Genomic DNA, 24314 nt, shown 5'->3' with positions numbered 1-24314 from the left:
ACACACACACACACACACACGCACACACACACACACACACACACACACACAATGCAATTATTTAGTTGTTGAGGCAGTCTGATGGTGTTATATGTCCTTTTTTATATCAAAGTGAAGCTTCAAACAGTAGATGACACAAAACACCTAACGAATAGTTCTCCATATTAACTTGGAGGCAAACGTTATTGTGAAATCTCGAGCGGGTCGAACAACACTGAGGTCGTACAGCATTGATGCTAAGCAAAATGTTTGTCTTCGAATGCTTTCCATGTTTTATTTATAACCAACGGTTCATGTCTTTTTGCTCTCTTGTGATAAGTGGAAGCATGTGCAACGCAAATTTTAATTGACGACGGGTAAAATTAACGATCAAGTATGCACCCAAGAAGAGATTTCTATTCAAATACATTTCAGTCCAACTTTACTTTCCCCCTTTTAGATGCATAAAGGGTGATGCAAAAAGCTTCATATTGCAGGATGTCACTATTCTAGTCGGATGTGAATAAATACTTGCTCGGTGCCAGAATATTCACATGATTAGGCAAGAGAGAAACATTTAAGAGCTAAAGATACACCATGTAACAACTTACACCTGCATGCATTGATCAGACCACCTGCATTAATTGGTTTGGAAGTCCATGTCATGTTTGTTTCAGGTTTGTTTCAGTCAGTGTTATGTTTTATCTTCAGTCATGTGTTTTGTTTGATACTTTGGACTTTGTTTGTTTTGGATTTAGTTTTCTCTGAGTTTTAATACAATCTTTCAAGTACACCCTGCTCCTTCCTCCTGCCTGCTTTTTGGGGTCCATCACCACCTCGCAAACGTGACAAGCACAACTTGCTACTGAATTAGTCCTCACGAAAAGACAACAATAGCTTTTACAGCAGGTGGTATACTAATCCGAGCATTAACATGAGTTTACCAAGAGATTTAGCCCAGGAATGAGTAATGATATAATTAACTTGGACCACATTCAATTTTTTTTTTTTTTTTTTTCCGCTAAATTGTGTCTTGTTTTCCCCACTGCACTTATGTACTCAATTGCGGAGTAGCAGGTGTCTAATTAAGGCGCCAAATTGAGAGGAGGCCTGTATTTGTATGAATGCTTGGTCAGAGTCGAAGCGAGACCGTTGATGTCTGTTGATTAATCGATGGGGAAGTGTTACTTCTGTTTCAAAATGAGAATGGAGCAGTTTCTTGCTGCCAATTAACCAAATATATATATATATATGAAAAAAAAATATAATATATATATATGTGTATGTATGTATGTAATGAATGTGTAGCGAGAGAGAGAGAGCGAGAGCGAGAGAGAGAGATGAAGTCCCAAACATAAATATTGTTTGTCCAATTAATAAAGGTTTTATGTGGGCAAGAGTTCAACCTTTGAATATCTGTAAGTATTTCCGATATTAACTTTCTAAAAATTAGATGAAATTAAAGGTCAACCAGACTTCGTGTTCCACTTTCCAGGTTTCACTGTAGATATAAACGGGTGAGTTTTGCCCTCATGAGTAAATGTGTGCACAAAATATGTGATTCTTCCCAAGATTCATTTTCTCAGACTAATCTTGATGCTTACAGATAAACGATTTCCGGGCTTTAAAAATAACTCTCATGGCTTTTAGAAATTAAATTCTAATTAGAAACAGTGAGCAGAGCCTCTGTCTGGTTTTAATCACAAAAATACATGGGTTTTTTTTTCTCCATTTTCTTTGTCTAAATATTACATATCAACTCATATAACTGCCCAGTGAGGGTTTTGTTAATTTGAGATGGACATCGTTTGTCGTCATCGCATCAAGAAGATAAGAAGAAAGAGATTTAACAGCCTGATAGATCAACGGATTATATAGAAAATGGTAAAAAGAGAGACTGATGGGGCTCTCCATGAGAGAAAAAACTTATGTAACCGGTTTGTTTCATTTCTCTGTCATATGGAGATACACTTTGTCACTTAATAAATGTGCGAAGACCCCCCCCCCCCCACACACACACAAACACGCACCTCTATTATGCAACCATTTCAGTATTTCTACAATTAAATCACGGTAATGTGAGGGGGAGGAAACAAAGAATTTGGGGTAAAGATTACGGACTTGGCAGCGTGTGTGTTAGAAGCTGTCAGATATGCCTTCCAGAACCTCATTAGCATACTTCTTTCGTCTAAATATAGCCCGTCATCCCAAACTGAAGGGCAAACAAATGGATCCACGGAAACGGGCGTTGAAGTCATGTTAGCTGCTCCACTTTAAAAATATAATAATTGTGACGACGATGCATACGGCATGTTGTAAAACTAACTCATGAATGTGACGCCGACGTGCCCGTTGTTGCGGTTTACGAGGCCATTTGGAAACGTTTACCATGCTACTTGCGACGGAGCAAACTGCAAATGACTGCAGGCTGCAGGGATGCCAGGGGATTGTGTTGAAAGGTCACAGGCAAAACAAGCTTGGCTGGAGGCAGGACATGCAGTGAAGAGGAAGCATGTGTTGAAGATGCAAAAATCTGCTGGGACTTCCTCCCCAAAAAGTCGCAGAGACTCAACGGTACACTGCGGTTTGCATAAAGAGAGTATGACACACTGTTTCAGGCAGGCGGCGGGCCTGGATTGGCTGGCTGTGCATACACGTGAACCTGCGTGTGTTGCGCCGTGTTCCTGATCCGATTATAGTCAACTTATAAAGGGTTGCTCCCTTTTTTTGCATGAAGAGCTGAAGCAAAGCAGGTCACAGATGCTTGTAAATGCCAGGGCCCAACGGAGACCATCGCCCTGGAAGAAAAAAACGTCAATTCACTTGACGTCACCTCGCAAATAGTTCCCCAAAAGTTCACCAAGGTTACTGTATTTTCCTGACTATGAGCTGCTAATTTTTTTCCCCACGCTTTCAACCCTGAACCTTTTAACGTGATGCGCTGTATTTATGAATATCTTCTAACAGGCTTCAAGCTGTCAATAGATTTACCCACAGTCTTGTCACATCTGACCACTGAAATTACCGAACACGTCACAATGGATCAATAAAACTGTGCGAGTCTGCCCTGAATACTGAATATTAATTGCCATCTGCGCTTGGAGTGCGCACGCAGGCTGCCTGAAATTCTGAAGTCTGTGCGTAGCAATGCACGACTGTGTAGGAGCGTCTATAGAAGATATAGTAGGGCGAAAATAAGTCTCTTGAGTTGAATGAGCATCGGGGACGAGTGCCATAAATACATCCCTCTCTACAGTGCGACCCCCACCCGTACGTGCTCTGTGATTGGTTGGTGACCCGTCCAGTGTGTACCCCTGAGAAGGCTCCAGCACACCTGTCACCCAAAATAATTACCAACACAATGCTGATTTTTAAAATCGAGTTTTGCACATATCATAGCACAGATCATAGCACAATGACATGAAGCACTAATTAATAAACATTTTGTGTCTTTTTTTCGTCACCACTACAATATCAGTTTTTCAGGGATCTAGACAGCACAAACAAATCTCTTCATCTGGGATTCCAAGCCTTTAGGAACTGTAATACATGCTCCAAACCTCCTTTCTATTGACATTCTACCACGAATATTAGAGGAGCGTGCAAGTGTTGTGTTGCATTGTGACGTGGTTGGCTTTCTTACCTTCTGAAATTAGAATCTGAACCAGTTGGGGCAATAAACCCATCAAGTCACCGCGACAAGCGAAAGAGAAAAAAGTGGGTGTAAAAGCATCACCTCTCTTTCCCACGCACCAAAACAACACTAGAATAGGGAAGAGTGCTGTCCGGCGCTCACATACCTGTGGATGACTAATTTGTTTCAAAACACACACACACACACACCCCACATGTGTGCCGTTTCAACTCAGAAGATCGTTAGGGTTAGTAGGTTAGGGTTAGGATTTAGGTGTAGAGGTTAGGGATAGGGGTTAGGGGTCGGGGTTTGGCGTTAGGGGATAAGGTTAGGGCTAGGGGTTAGGGTTGGGGGTTAAGGTTAGTGTTAGGGGTTAGGGTTAGGAGGTTAGGGTTGTGGTTAGTGTTAGGAGTTTGGGGTTAGGGGTTAGGGCAGGGGTGTCAAACTCCGGTCCTGGAGGGCCGCTGTCCTGCATGTTTTCCAAGTCTCCCTGTTGCAACACACCTGATTCAAATGAACAGGTTCAATGTCAGGCTTCCGCAGAGCTTGCTGATGATCTGTTCATTTGAATCAGGTGTGTTGCAACAGGGAGACTTGGAAAACATGCAGGACAGCGGCCCTCCAGGACCTGAGTTTGACACCCCTGGGTTAGGGGTTAGGGTTGGAGTTCAGAGGTTAGGGTTAGGAATTTGTGGTTAGGGTTAGAGGTTAGGGGTGAGGGTTGGAGTTAGGGGGTTAGTTTCTCCAAGAAATGGAGGCAAGTATAAACATTTTAAGGGGGTGCGAATTTGTGTGTGCATGTGCATGTGTGTGTGTGTGTGTGTGTGTGTGTGTGTGTGTGTGTGTGTGTGTGTGTGTGTGTGTGTGTGTGGGGGCAAATTTGTCACACGGTCCAGTCCTGAATGAATCAAATTACATCATAACAATTTTTGTTCTGAATGTTTTTGTTGCCATTGGTTTTAGCTGAATAGCTAGCAGATTCTACAAATTGCAACAAAAGCTAAGAGAAAGCAAAGCGAATCTCGTGTATCATAGAAATGCACTCAGAACAAAGGGTGTCTTCATCATGAAGCTCCCAGTCAAAGTAAAGCGATGACTGCATTTGGCGCTTGTGTGGAACTATATTGATTTATCTCTATCATTGATGAGATCTCGCACATCCTTGCCCGCTTTCTCCTCCACATTTCAAAGGCTCTCAAATCAGATCAAATAGAACACACGGTGTGAAAAGCATTGGGTTTTGTTGTTGTTGTTGTTGTTGTTTTTTTTTTTTTTAATGTCAGTTTGTCAGAGTGCTCATAATACTGTTTTGTGGCTGGCCAAGTGTATATTTATTTGGTTTTATAATGGCTGTCTTACTGTAGCCTGAATTAAATTGAAATGCTATTCTGTTATCCACCTACAAAGACAGAGAGCTTAAATTGATACAGTTAATCAAATCTCGTGATGTAATACAGGAGATGAGTGAGACACACTGTGCATATCTAATACACTTTTAGAGCATACGTCCTGTTGTGCACGCTAGTTGTTCAAGAACCTTGAAAAACAAAGTGTACCGGTAGTAGAGCTTGAAAGGGTTAACATTTTGAAAAGCTGCTGCGATAGGTACAAAACAAATCTTCAAACAATCAGTGACATAAATAGAAATGACATTTTGGACCTGACAGATGCTAATGTGGTGGTTGCTCCTCAAATGCCTATTAGCAACACACTGCCTGCCCACGACACGCAGCCCTGGCAGCTTGTTTATTTTGCTCGAAAGTCAGTCTAACACGGGAGCTTTGTCTGCTATCGCAACAGGAGATGTATAAAGAATGGCCTTTGTCGTACATTTGTACAAGAAAATGTACCATGGCCGGCCATAAAAAAGGGCAGCACCTGGGTTTGACAAAGCAAATTGGGAGCAAATGGGTAGCCTAACTAGGTTATGAAACCCTTACCGATTGATGCAGCGAGTAATGCTCGTTTCTTAAATATGGGCTGTGTGAAGTCCGTCAGGTTCGGTTGAGCAATGTTTTGGACCGGTAATATTAGCTCATCTGACTTTCTTGAGATATACCGGAACAGACCTTAATCCAATCAGGATTAAAAAAAAAAAAAAAGTACTTACACAGCGGTATGAATCATCATCCATGAGCAGAATTTTATAACATTCCTGACATAATCGAATGCTGCAGGCATATCAAAATACATGTTTAAAAAACAATAATATGAAAATAATAAGATGAAATCAGCAGTTTGATGGGAAATTCACTCACCCAATCCAATCAGTTAGTCTTAATTCACCGGAAATTACATTTAATATTCATTCATCTGCTGAAGACATGACAAAAACTATCACAAGGGCAATCACCTCTTGTTTTTACTTTGTCCTTCAAAACAATGTGAACAGTGGGTTGCGCTCTGAAATGGAAGTACCGTAATTTCCACACTATAAGGCGCACCTAAAAGCATTCAATTTTCTCAAAAGCCGACAATGCGATTTTTAATCCGATGTTCCTTACATATCTTCTGATATCTTGGATGTAGTATTTTAAAAATGTTCTGTAAAGCACTTTGTTCTAGGTGCAGCAGTTGTGAAGGCTCTATATAAATGAAGCTGTCTTGTTTTGTATTGTACAGTATTCCCTTTGGCGTAGCTCCATCTAGTGGATGCATAACGCAATTGCAGCCGATACTGTAGTTTCTATTCTATGCGCCTGATAATGCGGTGTGCCCTATAGATGAAAATGGTTTCAAAATAGGCCATTCAATAAAGGTGCGCCTTATACTCCGAATCACCTTATAGTGCAGAAAATACGGTACTTTTATGGTGGTCTTCAGAGAATGGAAAGACTCATTGTGAAAATCAACATGAAGGCAACTCTTGTGTCCACTTGAGTAAAATTATACCCTTTAACTGTAGAATTGAGATTCATCAAAGGGAAGAAGTTCTCTTGGTCTCGAGCAGCAAATCGCTGAGTTTGGAAATGATTTTGCTTTCATGTGCACTTCCCAGCAACTGAAATTTGGGAGAGAAGCACTCTAGAAATTGTGATCAAAGGCAATATCTCTTTTGCAGCCATGATCAGGCAAAGGTTTCTCGGCCCAGTGAAGCTTTTTTACTTGCGACCCTCTCTCTATTTCAGACACTGTTTGATCTGTGTTCAGTGTGTTTCATAATGTGTGAAGAGATTGCATGTTGCTGCATTTTGTTATTTTGCGGGGGGAAAAAACTGAACATTGTCAGCTTTGCTTGTTGTTTTCTTTTTCTCAGTTCACGTGTTCTTCCCTTTGAATCTTGTCCCTGATTGCCTAACCTTGCTTTGCCACATATCCCGATTGGTTGGCTGGCTAGCTGTGTCTGAAGACTTAATACCTGTACTGTACTTGCAATTTTTTTTTTTTTTTGTATAATCACAATCACTGGATTCCCAGGGCGTTTTGTTGCAGTCAGTGCAGAGAGCAACCTTTCAAGGGAACTCACAGAGGACTCTTAATGGCATATGACTTGGCAAGCACATAAGGATGCTAAATGTCGCTGTATCTTGCATTGAAGATGAGGTAGAAGAGCGGTATCGTGTAAGAAATCAGCCGTCCTTAACTTTGTCAGCCGAAGACTCAAATTTAGTGTTTGGTTGTTAATGCCAGGAAATTGTGTCCCCGGTTTATGACAATGTAAAAATGATTATCATTACAGTAGAACCTCCCTGACCACACGACACAACTATTGGGTGAAGGGGCTCATACACAGACATACAGCCGTGTGCGCAAGGAAGCTTCCAATTGCTCACATCACATGCACAACCGACTTCATCATCCGCAAGGGGAGCTCTTGCAGTTTACCTGCCAACGTCATGTATGGAACCCAGCAAGTCGATTTCTTGTTTCCGAAATGTCAAGAATGGCATGCGCTCCGACCATCCTGAATTTACGGCAAATGAGGAATGTTATTTATAGGGATATTTTGCATTTCGTAATTGTGCAAACACTCCGTTACGCCCGATTCTACCCATGCAAAGTGGAGCAAAATACCAAAAGAAAGAAAACTCCGCCCATGTGAACAGTTAGACTGCGTTTTACACCAGACTTGCTCTGGGTGCTCAAGTCTCTCTGTCTGTCTGTCTGTCTCTCTTGCGCGCACACACACACACACACACACACACACACACACCGCCCTGCGCATGCTCAGCGTAAAAATTTCAAATCACCATTCAAAGCATGCATTTATTCATCATCGTACATTATTCAATTTTTAATCAGGCACTGACATTCTGGGTTCCAAAATTTAATAGCCCGACAGGAATAGCCTTGACAGGACACTGCAGGGATTCTGTGAATTTGGCCCCCACATCCTGCACACCTTCCGTTTTGAATCTAACATCATGTTCCTGTTGTTACTACTGTAGAGTGCTGGTTAAATCTGCCTTGCATAGAGTTTCTTGTGTTTCCTGTCGCTAGGCAATAGTTCTTTGGGAACATTAATCGCTACGCCAACTTTTTTATATTTGCCCGTCAAGCACAAAGATGACTCAGAGATCCTGCTGAATTTTGAATTCCCTATTTAATCCTTGAGAATCCATCAGACTGTTAGTTTTCAGAAAATGTTCCCGCTGAAGAGTCATCCCCTTTTCTGCGTGTCAGTAACAAATAATTGATATACAATGGAACTAATCTAAAATTGCAATTTTGAAAACTGCTGCGTTCGAACTGAGCTGTGATAATGACTGTCAGATTCCATTAGATCAAATGATCAACCTGCTACATGTGCTTCGCTTTTTTTCTGATGCATTTCTGACACCTTTTCTAAAAGAAGTACAATGAGAAGAGAAGAAAAATAATTACTGTGATTTACAGTAAAGTAATCATGAGACTTATTTAACGCAGAAATAATTTGGTTGTGTTCAAGTACTTTCAACCAGACTGTTTCAGTGTCATGTGACTGCGTAAAGTGTGGCTTCTCTTAAGTGGTGTTTAGCACCGTTAGCTCTAGCGCTTTGTATACATAGGACTTTGATTTGGATCATGCGTGTGATTATTGTGCATTTTAAGTCATCAATTTGTGATGTTTGATGTACAATGTTTGTGTACAACTCTGGAGCGCTGCAGCGTTATAGTCTTGTGCAAGCTGCTAGCTAGTTGATAGCGGAGCTTATCTCACAAGGGTTACCTAAATGCAACGAACAGGATTTAGCCTCGGGCTTCACTACACAAGATGTGCTGTACTGATAATTTAAACTTGTATTTATCATGCCATATGCAGCTAATCCAATTTTTACGTATTTATGTATTGCAACTGCAGCTTTGTCAATTTGTTACAGCAAAATGCCTTGTCCCACTCTTCTACACAAAGGTCATTTCTGTTCCTTTTTTAGGATCGTGTCTGCGCAGGAAATAAATCACATGCAAATCATGTTGCCCCTGCTCGTTCATGCGTGAACACATTCCCAAGAACATGTTCCGTTCTTATGGCTGTATTATGTTTATTCCCATGAGAACAAAACAGATGACATTCCTGCGAGGAAAGATGACGGCTCTCTAACAACAAACCTATCATTTGGAAAATGGGATACATAGTCAGATGCAGTGAAAATAAATACATCCTCGAAAAAGGAAAATTGAGCATTCGAAAACGATTAGGGATCTATAATTTAATCAATGACAGTTGGATATTAAAATGTCATTTATATTGCAGACATTTTACGTGCCTAGAAAATACCCTGTATCTTGAACTGTGTTAAAATGTATTTTATACTTAGAAGTTGAGGATATAGGGGTCACCTCATGCAAGTCAATTGACTACTGTCCGCTATGGCCCGATCAGAAACACTTGTCTGCTTCCAAACAAGGCCCATTAAACAGAAGACAAAGGACAGTTTGGCAAACAAATGGAGCCTGAAAATGGAGAATGATGAAGAACCCTTCAAGTAATATGGTGAGGACCAGTGAGAGTCATCATGAAACACCCCAAATGATGGAGATGAGACAGGGAAGCTTTTCCCGTCGTTGCTGTAGGCAAGTGTTTATGCAGGTAGATTCCCTTATGAATAAATATTCCATAAACACACATGGGATCGTTTCTTTTATGGATGGAGGGATGGAAAAACAGTTGCTATAAAATCAAGAGCCACTTCCACCAAGAACCAGCATGCATCAACCAGCAGTAGTAGCCCGTTGGGTAATTTAATCGCCCTCATCAAACCTACCGTCATCAAAGGGATTCGGTTTACTACGCAAAAGTCAAGGTCACCAATTGCTTTGTTGTTTGAACAATCCTACGATGGCTAAATGTGACTTGAATGTCACTCAGTCAAGTTCATGACTGTGAAGAAGTGAAGACAGTCTGTCTGTTTTTCAAGATCACAAGCAATTTCATATTTTTTGGGAGGATGACAAAAAGATGGGCAGTGCCAATTTGTTTGTAATGCTTTTTTTTTTTTTTTTTTTTTAAATGGGGGTGCATAGTACCAGTGATACCGTACCTTCAATTTTGTCTTGATCATCCACCGAAATGTTATGGCTTATTCCACTCCTCCTATCAATGATAGTTTTTCTAAATCCGAATGCCAGAAAAAAAAAAAAAACAATACATAAAACTAGGAGTAAACTAAGACTTTTGCACAGTACTGTGTAATACTGTATTAGTTGATGATTTAAAGATAGTTTTGTCTTGGTCTCGGGACCGATTAAGAGTCATTGATTGCATTTTAGCTGAGTCAGGTATCAAACTGGAGAAAATAGGTCACTGGATTCATTGTCAAGACCAAAACTGCAGCAACAGGAGTGCTTCAGCCGAGCATTGTCTTATTTGTTTTTGAAAGTAACGACCGTGATTGGATACTGAACCAGTATTTTGTTTTATTAGCTGAATTTCAGCTGCTGAAATGACCATCCGTCGAGCCGTTTTCCACAGCTTATCAGGGTCACTGGTAACTGCGGGTTATCCAAGGTCAATGGACAAACAGAGACTGGATTGGGTTGACCCCAGATGGTCGACAGCACAGACTTACAAGCATTCCCACTCACATCCACACCTGCGGTAATTGAGCGCAAATCAATTCCACACTGGCTGCGTGAAATTCAGCCCCATCAAACACTACACGATGAGTGACCGCCATTTTCTTCACATTTTATAGATTTCTGAAAGATTTAATATAGGCTGCCTCGGTTTTCTTGGTCCTCAAAGACAGTTTTGGTCTTGACATGGGTTTCATTTTATGTGGTCTTGACCACAATACGAGTCGTCGCATAGGAATCAATTGGCTGGGCTTCTGTAACACAATGCCGAGACTGTCTTGTCAATTTCAAAAAGCATGTTAACCGTTGCTCATTTCGTATTTACTACTGCTTTTGATGAAATGACACTTCACAATAGTCGGGGGGGGGGAGGGCGGAATCTTACTTCAAGTCAGTCAGCCACACAATAGCATCTTCCTGCACCAGCCTCTGCTACAGCTAATTACCCCAAAAATAAGCATAGAATGAGGTGCAAGCTGGATTCTTTTAGGGCAAAAAATTCGATGTCACACGGATGTGAAGCTACACAAACGAAAACTGCATATTGGTTGAGTTCAGGTTGCATTTGGATCGCATTGTATATGTTCCGACAAGTAATTAGCCCATACTGAGAGCATGCCATCCGAGTGAAGAGACTAGCATATCCATTAGCGAAATCAGCTATATCCATAAGGAGCACAGTGCAATCTGTCTCGTCTACTGGTATCAGCTCAACTTTCTCATACAAATCTCGTACAAGTCAAGCAGGGCACACACATAAAGATAATCCTGAGTCTGATCCTGATTCTCCCTGTTCCAGCCAAAGCCGGCAAAAGACCCCATCAACTGATGTGTGATGATTATCCTGTCCAGTCATCCTTTACCTTCCCTGGTTAGAGCCGACAAATAGGCATCATGTTCAATATTCATGTTGGAATATTGTCGACAGGACATGGAGCTCTGGGACCGTTCAGTGTCACGAAACGATTACCAATCATCACATGAGCATATGAAAAGAAACAAACGGCAATGGCAACAGATGCAAAGCTCACAGTGAGAGGACTTCAGAATCAGAGAGTCAGCTCATTGAGTTGAGTGTTATCCAAATCTTACCGCAAAAAAGAAATGACAAAGGAGAAGTTGTGGCAAGAAATTCTTACAGGTAGCCTTCCCGCTGCTGCTTGCTTTATTTGTTGTTGTTTTTTTTCCCCTAGCAGTCTGGATACCCACCTGCGGATTTCTGCCTCTCACAGGTCAGTCCGGCTTCTATGTCGTTTGCTCACGTGAGACTTCTGTTTTTGGGCGGACAAGACTCTGATTGTCGGCGGACAGATCAAGTGTGTGGTGTGCTGTGTTATGAGTACACCTCACACCGTTTGAACAATATAATGCTGTATTGTCTTGTCATGTCGTCTTTGTGTGTACCCTGCTGTTGTTAGCTGGCATCGTGGTCGGTGGGTATGATGATAAGATTATAAAAAGACAATCAGTTAAAACCAACTTTTATGTGACGATATAGATGTGCGTTGGTGCTTACAGTACATGTCTAAAAAGCAATCCATTCTATAGATTGATGCTCTAGTACGAGAAGAGGAGTATTGCATGGTTCAGTGGCTGGAGAACACTTTCTGTTTCTCTAAGCTTTGCAATGCGACAAGATGGCCATTGACTAAATTAAATATCATACTGTCCAATCCTCTCCGGTTGAGTTTTTTTTTTTTTTTTTTTTTGTCTGATGGCTAATCAGCCAGGCAATCCGTCAGCAAAGGGAGTCTCCTCCAAAGCAGCCGCCGAGCCGTTAGTCTCTCCTTTGTCACCTCCTGATTCTCTTTCCTCCTTGTCTTCATCCTGGTTAAGTGGGTCCAAGTCAGACAGGCCAAAAGTATGCATTTTTGGTTCGGTGCTCAACAGCGACAGCTGCGGCAATAGCGGCCCATCCCGAAGCTTCGCCGCCATTTCCTTGGCGCTGCACGCGGGGGTGTTGGTCTCATAGACGTCGTGGAAGTTGTTGTAATCGACCTCATAGAAGCCCTTCTCCAGAGAGAGAACCGGTGTAAAGCGGTAACCCCAAAGCACTTCTGTGTCCAGATAGGAACTCCTGGCTTGACACGTCATCCCTAATCCGGATCCAGGCAGGCGTATCCACACACACACACACATGCACACAAATTAAAGGTATGAACACAGAAAAACAGAGACAAACATCCAAAGAAGACAGAAAAACAAACACACAGACAGATGAAAAGAAAAGGGGAGAGAGACGTCAGTAAATTTTTCATGCTGATACTCTAACTGCATACCGAAAACTCCGCTCCTCCACGGTATCCATCAAACTAACAGCCGTAGCAATTCTATCGCTGTACGTATTAAATATTTAAAATCACGTACATATTTCTGTCGGCAAAATTACCAGTTGTGAAAGGTAAGAAATACTGTTTTTTTCACTGCCCGGCAGATCACAGCCCTGAAGCAGTTTTATTAAAACTATCCAAATAACCCACTCGGCTTTATGAGCATGTTATCCACTGCACTTAGAGTATGTTGACCCCGTCGGTGCTCTTTTTGAGAATTTTAAACCTACTCCATCTTTCCCGAGCTGCTTGGAATTTATGCTCCACGCAAAAGCAAGAGCACCAAATTGTAGACAGTATCCAATCCAAATTTTCAGGCTGGCTTTTTGTGATCTTGAATTTGCCTGACTGATTCTCGTATTCCTCGAGAGGTGAACGTGTTGTCAGTGGATGAATCCATCCCATCCATTTTCTGAACCGCTTTATCCTCACAAGGGTCGCGGGGGGGTGCTGGAGCCGATCGCAGCTGTCTTCGGGCAGTAGGCGGGGGACACCCTGAACCGGTTGCTAGCCAATCGCATGGCACATGGAGACAAACAACCATACATTTGGAGTGTCCAATCATCCTGTCATGCATGTTTTTGGAATGTGGGAGGAAACCGGAGTACCCAGAGAAAACCCACACAGGCACGGGGAGAACATGCAAACTCCAGACAGGAAGGCCGGAGCCCGGATTCAAACCCAGAACCTCTGCACTATGAGACGGACGTGCTAACCAGTGGACCATCGGGCCGCCGTAGATTAATCCTTTCAACCAATTACATTGCGCCTAATTTGCTCACTCTCTTTCTGCCCGTGACACAAAGCGTGATTTCGATGGGATTAAAAATAGAAGAACACTTGATTCAGTTTGACGCGGTGTCTTATACAGCTGGACAAGGAGGTGGTCATAGACTTTTCTTTTTTCATTCCGTCTGGATAGTGACGGCCTGGTTTTTATTTTTAACTCGCCAAATATTTGCCTTCTTTTTTTTTTTTTCTGTGACAGAATTATGAAAGTCAGCCTTTGTTTGTTTTTATATGAAAATGTTGCTTGTCTTAACTGGAGGAGTAATATGTATTTTTATGGTTTCTGATTTCATACAGAAGCGGCCCGGCGGATGAGTGGTTAGCGCGTCGACCTCACAGTGCAGAGGTTGTAGGTTCGATCCCGGCTCTGGCCTTCCTCCCGCAATTCAAAAATATGCACGGCAGGCTGATTGAACACTCGAAATTGTGCCTAAGTGTGAGTGTGAGCGCGGATGGTTGTTCGTCTCTGTGTGCCCTGTGATTGGCTGGCAACCGGTTCAGGGTGTCCTCCGCCTACTGCTCGAAGACATCTGGGATGGGCTCCAGCACCCCCCGCGACCCTTGTGAGGATAAAGCGGATCAGAAAATGGATGGATTTCATACAGAAGTCTAAATGTTACACTGACTTTCGGTAGGTAAGATAAAGTGCCCTGCCAAATTTCACAAACATAAAAAAAATGAGAATTTTGTTTGTGAGTAGAGGGTACCACTGTTTCAAAAAACATTCTCACAAAACCATAAACGTTACAATGCAAACTATAACACCAATAGAATCTCCCAAATCATGGATCCTAACAGTCTTTGGAACTGCCACTGGATCGCTGTCTATTAAATACTGTGTAAGGTCACAGTGGTGAAAGCAAGAAGAACAATAATTGAACCACATTACAGTGATCCGCCTCCATTCAGGATTCGGGTATAGAAGCACCCCTTGAAAGCAGACCTTTCAACCCAGAAAGATAGACAGACACATAAAAGAGAACTTAATTCCAGAATTAAGGCTGTTCCATTTAGGTGAGCTGCATTATGCTTATTGTGCGCTGGATGCTATGAAACCATTGTCAAGAGGTCAAGGCTAATTACCAACATTGCCCACATATCAAGTCCCCGTGATAATTCTCCAAATACGTGGGAGTTAACACGTTATCACGTTAAATGTTTGGACAGCCAAGGTCATGTACACGTATTTGTTTTCCTCCGAGTCCGTTGCTTTGTAGTTTGCCCTCGTGTTTTCCCTCGAGGCTTCCCATAGACACTAAATTCTCAAGCTGACTAAGCTTTGTTCCTCGTAGAATTATCTATCCTTGTGTTTATTCCTGACTACGCTGGGGATATGCTCCCCTCAAGGCTTTCCAATCTTCATCATGTCATGTTCTTACCGAGCTGACTATTTGGCTGCGTGTTGCAGCTTCGGGCGTGATGTTGGCAGAAAAACAAAACAACAAAAAAACAAACAAACAAACAAAAAAAAAACCTCAAGATGTTTCAGAATCCAAGCGCATTTTTAAAGGGAATGTTGTACTCTTCACTATACTTTGGCTGCAGACCCATCTGTGTTAAGGCCCTTTTGAATGTGTCTTTGGTCTTATGGACACATTGAATTAGTCCAAAGTAGTGTATGTGTTTGTGTTTGGTGGAAAGTTCCGCTGACCAGTCGATAGATATTTTAATATGCAAGCCTACTTTTTCATTGGTCGGTTTATCTCTCTCTCTTTATATATATATATATATACACACACACACACAGGTAGATGAAAAAACTAGTGCAGTTGCATACCTAAATTAGATACCAGATAATTGTAGTGTAACTTTTACAGATAGCATGGTGATCAATGGAAATATTCAAACATGAATGCGTCAGAAAAAGCACGAGTAGCTCGTAATATTTCCAAGATCTGGCTGTTCCATTCGGAAAAAAAAAAACTATACTGTGTTGCACAAAACACTCCTTATTTGGCATATCAATATTACAATGGATAAAAGATGACAAAACTGACATGAACGTACACTCGTCAGGGACCGTTCTACAATGACAACAAGGTTTGTTGTCGGCAACATGGACACACACACACACACACACACACACACACACACGACAGGGCCTCGCTGACACCGAAACGCTAATAACTGCAGCATACTCACGAAGATGTTTGCTCAGCTGACTTTGAAGTTGCCAAAACAACTACCAGAATATATCGATAACAAACAGACACTTTAGAGGTTATGAGTGCACTGTTCTGCTGTCGACACTCATCCGCAGTCATTACGTGCAAGTGGATGTTAACACACGTTGGTTGGCAAAATAAAAAAACGGTTGGGGCAAAATAATACCAATTAATCTTAGAGGTACCAATTAATATTTTTGAAGTTTGACTGTCTTTTCACTCAGATTTTGTTGCCAGAATGAGACAATTGTCTTGACATATTTAACATCATCATGACATTTACAGTACGGAAACGATATGAAAAGACAATGTCTTTTAAGTGCTGGTGGGGGGGTGGGTGGCTGGTCTGTTTTTATTTGGACAAACACATGTTGGGGGTTAACATGAATCAACGTTGACATTATCTCGCAATTTATCTCAAGTGGACCTTGTGGACTTGGGCAGACTGGGTGATAAAACCTATTTGTGTGTTTTCGATTTCACCCTTGAAACTGTGCAGTGTAAGATTTCACACTTGAATTCATCCGAAAGTCTTTTTACATGCTTTGACAACGTGCTGCTGTTTTAGTTAGCAACAGCGTGCAAACAAGCTTTGCAATGAACAAATGTTTCTTTAGTCGGAGCTTCGATCTTGCAAAAACTGGCACCAGGCGAGCGACAACTCTTTCCTGATTCGGTATTACGTCAGTCGCTTGGGGGCGATGCCCACATGTCCCTGGCGCGCGTGCTCACCCATGACATCATAACAAAGAACCGGCAACCTCTTATCACTGCTTTGTCAATGGAGTTGAACGGTGTCACCGGGATGAGGTATTGGTGACGCAGTGGCACAGCTCTGGGTTGGCTTTCTGTCATGTAAACCAAAGTCCTGTTTGGCTCTGAGGACTGTCACGAATGCTACCGGGGCATGCGATGACAAATCGTCAAAATAAGCTAACTTGCATTTCTCAGGCTTAAGCTTGCAACCACTTCTAAGAGTCTCAAGGGGACATTGTGCGTGGAGGGGGTGTTGGTTGGGCTATAGGCAATAGCCAGATTGGCCACTTGCCCGGAGGAGAAGGACAGTGATGACACTAACCCCTGAACGCCGCAGCGGCTTGTGCTAGCGAAGCGAGGGGTGATTTAATGCCTGAGTCAAGTATCCGGCGGTGTGATCAGGAAGCATGATGACTACTGGTGCTTTGGGATAGAAAATAAATATAAAAATCAAATGTGAAATAGAGCAGAAATGTTCCGATGCATGCAAAGCCCTGCCTGATCGCACCAGGGAGTGTTGTGCTTTGTTCATGTTTATCCAGGAGTGTAAACCGTCCTAATTAGTCAGTGTGTCTCATTTACTAAGTCAAATGATACATCTCACTATTCTCAGTGCCGGTATGTGTTATACTGTACATTTTTCTAAATAAATTTACGCATTCAAGAGTGGCCAAGAAAGGGCTCGAGCAAATTAGAATTCCCGCTTCAGCTAAAAGAGAGGGAAAGCTCTTTCGAGAAGACGCTTAACAGCTAGCTATGGGGCATTTTTCGCACATTTAAGATGATTTTAAGAGTCAGGGAAGTGGTGTTGAGGCTTTCCGGAGACCATTTTGACAGTTTTTCAGTAAAATATCGTAAATCCTGAGATTGAAATAGGTTTTGGGAACTTTACAGAAATACCCGGTGTTGTCTGTCTTTTAAAAATAACCGGCCTGAAGCAGTTTTGAAGGGCTTGGCATTTACCCAAACCAAACAAACATCAGTGCGGGTTGCTAAACGTCTCTCATTTTGCAATAAAAATATCAAAGAAAACCTTGAAGTAGCAACAGTGGAGCCGCGGGTGGCTGTATCTTCACGTCTAAGATGGTATGGGAGATTCTTATCCTTAAGTGACATTTACATTTACCAGCTCCTCTGCCGAACTGGGTCAGCTTCGAAGAAATACGCGCACATTAAATTCCATTTCGTATACCGCCCACTGGTGCCAGTTCATGTTTGTCCAGATTGTTGGCGAGGTGGAGTGTTGACCTGTATTCCCAATCAGAAATCAATCGCCAAGAACGGTGGGGTCAGGCTAATTGCGTACATAAATAACATCAACAAAAATATGTTTATTTTTTTCCTCTCTATCTGCGCGGTCGGTACCCAACATCTGTGGACCGGGTCATGTACTGGTGGTTTAGGACCACCGCTCTCGACTACAAGCTGTCGTTTCTCGAGATTCGCCCATTACAATATAATTTCTAAAACCGTATTTTGTGAGTATCCGTGGAGGAGTTGATCACAACCCTCCCATTTTCTGTTTCACTTTCATACCTGTGGCCTCCACCATGCCCTCGAGGATGACCACGATCTCAAATTCCTCCTTCTCCATTTGTGCCATGGACATCTCCCAGAAGGGGCTCTTTTCGTTGATCTCGTGCGAGATGATGAGCGGCGACACCAGGAACAGGCGATCATCTCCCGTGTCAAAGCCGATGTTGATATCAGTTTGGTTGAGCGGGATGAACTCCCCCTCCTTGGTCTGCTGCGAGCGGATAAGCTTTGCTCGGATGGAGGCCTCCACAATGTGAGAATTCCTCAGGTCCCCCACCCGAAACATCAGGCACATCTTGTTGTCTCGCACCGATATGACAGCGTTGTGCGAAAACATGAGGGTCTCGGCGCGGTTCTTTGGCTGTGAGATCTTGACAAACATGCAGCCAACCATCATGGCGTTCACAATGGAACCCAGGATGGCCTGCACCAAAAGCAGGATGATACCTTCTGGGCATTTTTCCGTGATGACCCGATAGCCGTACCCAATGGTGGTCTCAGTTTCAATGGAGAAGAGGAAAGCGGAGACAAAACTGTTGAGGTTCTCCACGCAAGGGGTCCAGCCCTCTTCATCCGCATGCAACAGATCCCCGCGGATGAGCGCGATCAGCCACCACAGGAAGCCAAAGAAAAGCCAGTTGACGACATAGACGAGCGTGAAAATAAAGAGACTGAGACGCCAGCGGAGGTCGACGAGTGTGGTGAACAAGTCACTGAGGTAACGGTAGGTCTCTTGCACGTTTCCATGATGAACGTTACATTTGCCGTCCTTTTGCACATAGCGTTGACGTGGCTTCTTGGAGGGGTCGGATATCAAGTGTGTTCGCTCTGTTGATATCTGGGCCTCCCGTAAGTGCTTAGGAAGCTTCTTCACCTAGAGAGAGCAGATAAAGAGGCAATGTCAGAGAAAGAGAGAGCGTTTCACTACTTTTCAATAACCATAAAGGACCTTAACATTTTCTGGAAAGATCCAATCGTGTAGCAAAGGATGCACAGGATTTAATTTTGCGTATCCTCACCGGGGTTGTGCATGTGCCAGCTGACCTTTGGACCAGAAGCAGTCATTTAATTGCAAGGCACACATCCACAAACAACCATTCATGCAAACATTTTGTCCGCCGGACAATTTAGTCTTCAATGAACCTACCAGACATGTTTTTTGGAATGTGAGAGGAACCCAGAATACCCGAAGAAAACCCACACGGAGAGTGTGGGCGGAGATTGTCTTCGCAATTATTTACACAAATATACTCGCAATTTTCCTTGCGGATTTTTTTTTTATGTTGTGTGTGCATTTATCACGACTTATCATTTGTAAATATTCAATTTTGTTTGTGTGCTCTTTCATGTGTGTTTGTGGATCAGCGGGCACAGACATTTATTTTTTTTAGACAAACGTCATGCAGTTTTAAAGATATTCACACACACACAAGTTCCAAAATGTTGACGCGTGCAAAGGCCCTTCCCTCGTCTGTCTGCTGCTACTTCTTTGCCCCCCCCCCGCTGCTGCCCATTCAACAATTCACAAGCAAAACTGAGTATTTACAAATGATGAGTCATGAAAAATGCACACACAACGTTTAAAAAAAAAAAGTGTGAAAATGGCCGATCTTTGAAAATAAATGATTTCATCCAGGAGGGGCTGTTGATTCATGATCGACAACTGGTCAAAATCTTTTTTCTTTTTGCTGTTTTTTGACGTTTTTTTTTTTGCCCTCCTGCAGGTTAAGATCAGGGGATGTAGTTAATATTAGTCAACTGTGGGCATGTGAAGCCCTTTGAGATGTTTTGTCATTAAGGGCAATATAAATAAGTGTGACTTGACTTGACTAAATCATGAATGGTGTTGATATAGTAGATCAGTATATACAGGGAGCAAGGGGGAGAACACTCAGGTTAAAAAAAAAAAAACCCAAGGACGTTGGCTCTTTGTTGGCCCAATTCCAATGAACGATCTGGCTCCATTGCTTCTCTCTGCCTCACTCTTTTGCGCCAATGTCCTCTCACTTCACACCTGGGATCCTGGCAAGCGTGCATCGGAACAACTGAACATCCTCTAGCTCTCCCAAAGATACCGATTGCATCCTTCACCAAGAGTTTTCCATTTTAGTGCTCTCTCATGAAGACGACCAACTTTCAAGTCATCACCCAAAAAGTTCGTCTAGAATCTAGACAAACTTTTGCGGATTTGCGGATCTAGACTCTAGATCTTGCATCATTTTGAATTTTTTTTATTTTTCTTTCTTCTCGCTCATCTCTCTTGATACACTCTTCTCTCTGACGTGACAAATCTACTTTATGATGTATAGTCCATTGCATGAATAGGTTTGTCTCTTTAGTTTTACCTGTGCAGGCGTGACACCTATCTCCATGTTGTGGTCCATGAGGATTCTGGAATCTCCCGCCATCCTCAACTGAAGCTCAACACCTACAGCACATAGGTAAAATGTCGCAGTTAGAGCCCAGACAAGGAGTTGCCCTTTATTAGTCCTGCACATTAAAGCCAAAAAGCAGCGGGGTTTGTCTCTCGTTATTCTCTCATCTTTCACCTCATAAACACCCTATTTTTTTTTTATGGTCATTTATGCAAGGGAACAGTTGCAGTTGTGTGTTTGTCCATTGGGTAAAGTTGTCAGGACATAACAATAGCTCATCTGAGAAGCCCTGTTTTTTGTAGTAATCCTGCTAAACCTTTCAAGCTACACAAGGCAATTAATTTAGAGAGCCCTGGGTGTTGTTTAAAAAATCAACGAGGGTTAATTTACCAAAGGAGCAAGGGATTGCCAGCGCTCTGTAATCAACGGTGCTAAAAGAAATACGACTAAATGGCATACGTAGTCTGGCTGATTCGTGATCTAATGGCATGTGACATTTCCTTGTCGTCAGTCGCTAGCATCAATCAATTTCACTGACCAGCAAAGCAGAGGCAACCAGCAGGCGGGACAGTAAAAGTGAGAGGAACACATCACAAATCAGGCCCACATAGGAATGTAGTGTTGACATTGAAGGTCCAAAGCAAAGGGCAGTGTGACGTGACAGGCATCTAAGCAGGGGGGACAGACAGCGTATGCGCAAAACACACAAAGCTTCTCACCGAATATATGAAAATGATTTGGTTTCTCAGAGTCATTTTTTTTGCTTCTCCCATGAATTTAGCATGGCTCCATGAAGGTCTGTGAATCCTGGGCTTGTACAAAAAAAGTCAACGGTACTGTAGATTGCGGCTCACAGTCGACTCGGCAGTCCTGATTGAGAGGTGTTTTATCTGGGTGGTTTAAGAGGGTAACAAACATGTATCTTGTTACCAGGCGAGTGACTGGATGCTTTTGCTCAATGGTGCTTGTGTTGATAACAGGAGTATTATATCTGTTGTGCTTCAAAGTAACAGGAAGGAATGGTAAGCTGTGCCTTTAATTAATATTGTACTGTGCGGAACTGTGGGCGATACACATCAACAGCAGTCAAGTCAAAGACATGGTCATGAGCAAAATGAGCGAGCCTACGAATGTATTTTCAAAAACCTGGCACACCTTTAAGTAGACCAGATCTGAAAATGAACACAATGAGCAAGGTCACAGAATGCTCCACAAGAGATCGACTGCTATTTGAGACCACAGTTTTCGACAATTGGGATTTTGTCCTGACACAGACTTTATTCAACTCCGTACAATCGAGCGCACCATCAACAACGATGTAGAAGCTGTTATTACAAATTCAAACATTACTTTTTTACTTTGCGTTCATTTAGTAGGCACCAGTAAAGCAGAGAGCTTGTTTCCATCCATTTTCAAATCCACTTATCCTCACGAGAGTCGCGGGCGTGCTACAGCCTATCCCAGCTGTCTTCAGTCGGTAGGCGATTTACACCCTGAACTGGTTGCCATCCTCTCGCAGGGCACACATAGACGGACGACCATTCGTGCTCATAGTTACACCCAGGGACAATTTAGAGTGTTCCATTAACCTGCCATGGGTGTTTCTGAAAGTGGGAGGAAACCGGAGTACCCGGAGAAAACCCACGGAGGCACGGGGAAGAAGATTGCAAACGCCACACAGGTAGACCGGAGCCGGAATCGAAGCCTGCACGTCTGCACTGTGCGGTGGACGTGGTAACCAGTCGACCACCGCGACACTGCTCGTGATGATGTGCACCTCGAAAGTCCACAAATAAATCAGCACAGTATTTCTAGCGCACTAGCGTTTTAGTCCATATAAAAAGAAAGACCAGCTGGTAAATGACTACGGGTAATGTAGTTACAGTCCCTATTGTACTGTTTCTGCAGTGACACAGAGGCAAGATGGCTGTATCGTGGAGATCAATCCCTGTAGTGTTGTTGTTTTAAAGCGTTGGCTTTATATATCACCATAAGATGGACACGCTTGTGGCAACGCTACCAACTGTTAGTTCGAACCCTAAATGCAACGAAACTCATACATATTTTAGTGCTTTCATACCGGACTGCCACCAAGCATGGCATGGTTACAAATAGCAGTATTAGGTTGCAAAGTCAGTAATATCACTTCTAGCTGTTCAGAATGCAGCATTACTGGTTGCTCATCTGTATACTTTAAGACAATGTATTTCATGGTTGTTGCAGAAAAAAAAAACATTGAAAAAAACCCTGGCAAACAAGCAAGAATAAAAGAAGTGAAAAGTGTAGTAACCAAGTGGAGCCTATAAGGGTATAAAAATAGTCTTGTTGGACACCACTAATTTTCTTTCTTGACAAATAATGAGTCAAATTCAAGATTGTATCAGTGATACTGATCCAATACTTTGTGCAAGTAAACCTTAAGCCGGGCAGAGGTACCAGTAGCTCCCACCAAGCGCATATCATTCAGACAAGATCGCAAGGGCTTACTTTCTAATGTGTTCCTATTTATAATAATATATTCTCCTCCAATGACTCATGCATCAAAGCTACCAGTATTTTGATTTGAGTATTCATTTTAGAGCAAAAAGATCTGGTATCGGAGGTAGTGATATTTCAGTATCGATCCGCACATCACTAAAAGATACCACCACTAAATGCCAAAGCTTATCTTGTGTTCCTGTATCGTAGTCATGTAAGCTGCTTTCCCTGAAGTAACAGCAGTGAATTATTGCCATTGGTAGTGCCACGATTATGTTCCTGGCCTTGACGGGCCCGTAAAATAGCAAGGACTTCATCCCTATCTTTGTTCACTTGTGACACTTGGAAGTCGGGCAGGTCAAATGACTAAAAACGTCCCCCAGCAAGTTTGGCTCCAGGCCGGACGAACACTGATACGTTCATAGACTGGCGTAGACAAACTTCACACCAACCCTCCCTCCCGGTTTTCCCATTATGTCCGATAGCGAGCAGAGTGTATCAAGTTTTACCCTTCTCATGGATGACCTTCTCCGGAGTGACACATTGAGACGTCCCTCTCACACTGACTGGGCAGCAATTTCCCTAATGATATGTCAAACTCTCTCTCTCTCTCTCTCTCTCTCTTTGCATCCATCAGTCACTCTCTACCTTTAATGTCCCGACACCTTTCATATATTCAAGTCAGTAAGAGTTGTCCAACAGTCTTAGGTGTGTGACTCTCACCCGCAAAAGGTAAGATGCCCTCAGTGTTGTTCAAACCTCGGATGGTTTACACCTCCAGGAGCCGATGCGCAACTCTCTTCAAAAACCTCAAACGATTCTGATATGCTGCTGATGTAAGACACTTCCTGTGATCCAAGGCATACCTGAGCTTCTGTGGGCACCAAGTAGCTGGAGAGAATGATGACCAAGCAAAGGAGTATTGGATAGTAAGACTCGTGTTAAAGTAATGGCTTCAGTTTAGCCTTATACAGTATACCGTATTTCCACAAAGATTGGGCAGGGGCATTTATGAACTATCAAACTAAATAAAATCAGTTATGGAGAATTGTATCTAAACAACAACACTTGAGGCACACAAAGCACAGCAAAAAAAAAAAAAAGTTGCAGTAACACAAATGTGCATACAACATTGCTGGAAAATCACAACATAACGTACAATACCTCAGGAGGGCCTTGAATTATTGTTATTATTATTATTATTATTATTATTATTATTATTGTGTTAGTGTACACTAGAACCTGGGCACTCTAACGGTCTCACATTGCCCACGTT

General features: G+C 42.5%; 1 protein-coding gene across 2 annotated transcripts in view; it reads right to left on the bottom strand.

Moving 5' to 3' along the window:
• Positions 1-2011: 2011 nt before the first annotated feature.
• The window catches only part of kcnj5 (potassium inwardly rectifying channel subfamily J member 5), a 27618-nt gene continuing 5315 nt past the window's right edge, over positions 2012-24314 (bottom strand). The window contains exons 2-4 of one of the 2 annotated variants that reach the window (XM_019865019.1): positions 20531-20613; positions 18186-19059; positions 2012-2777 (exon numbers count right to left, since the gene is read on the bottom strand). In XM_019865019.1, the coding sequence (XP_019720578.1) occupies positions 2734-2777; positions 18186-19059; positions 20531-20593 (981 nt within the window). In that variant the 5' untranslated portion in view covers positions 20594-20613 and the 3' untranslated portion in view covers positions 2012-2733. Of the gene's footprint in view, positions 2778-9057; positions 12706-18185; positions 19060-20530; positions 20614-24314 lie in introns of those variants that run through there. The other variant, XM_019865018.1, reaches the window with a different exon arrangement.

The sequence above is a fragment of the Hippocampus comes genome, unplaced genomic scaffold (genome assembly GCF_001891065.2).
Source record: "Hippocampus comes isolate QL1 unplaced genomic scaffold, H_comes_QL1_v1.1 scaffold276, whole genome shotgun sequence".
NCBI classification, from domain to species: domain Eukaryota; kingdom Metazoa; phylum Chordata; class Actinopteri; order Syngnathiformes; family Syngnathidae; genus Hippocampus; species Hippocampus comes.
This window is presented reverse-complemented; position numbering and strand designations above follow the sequence as displayed.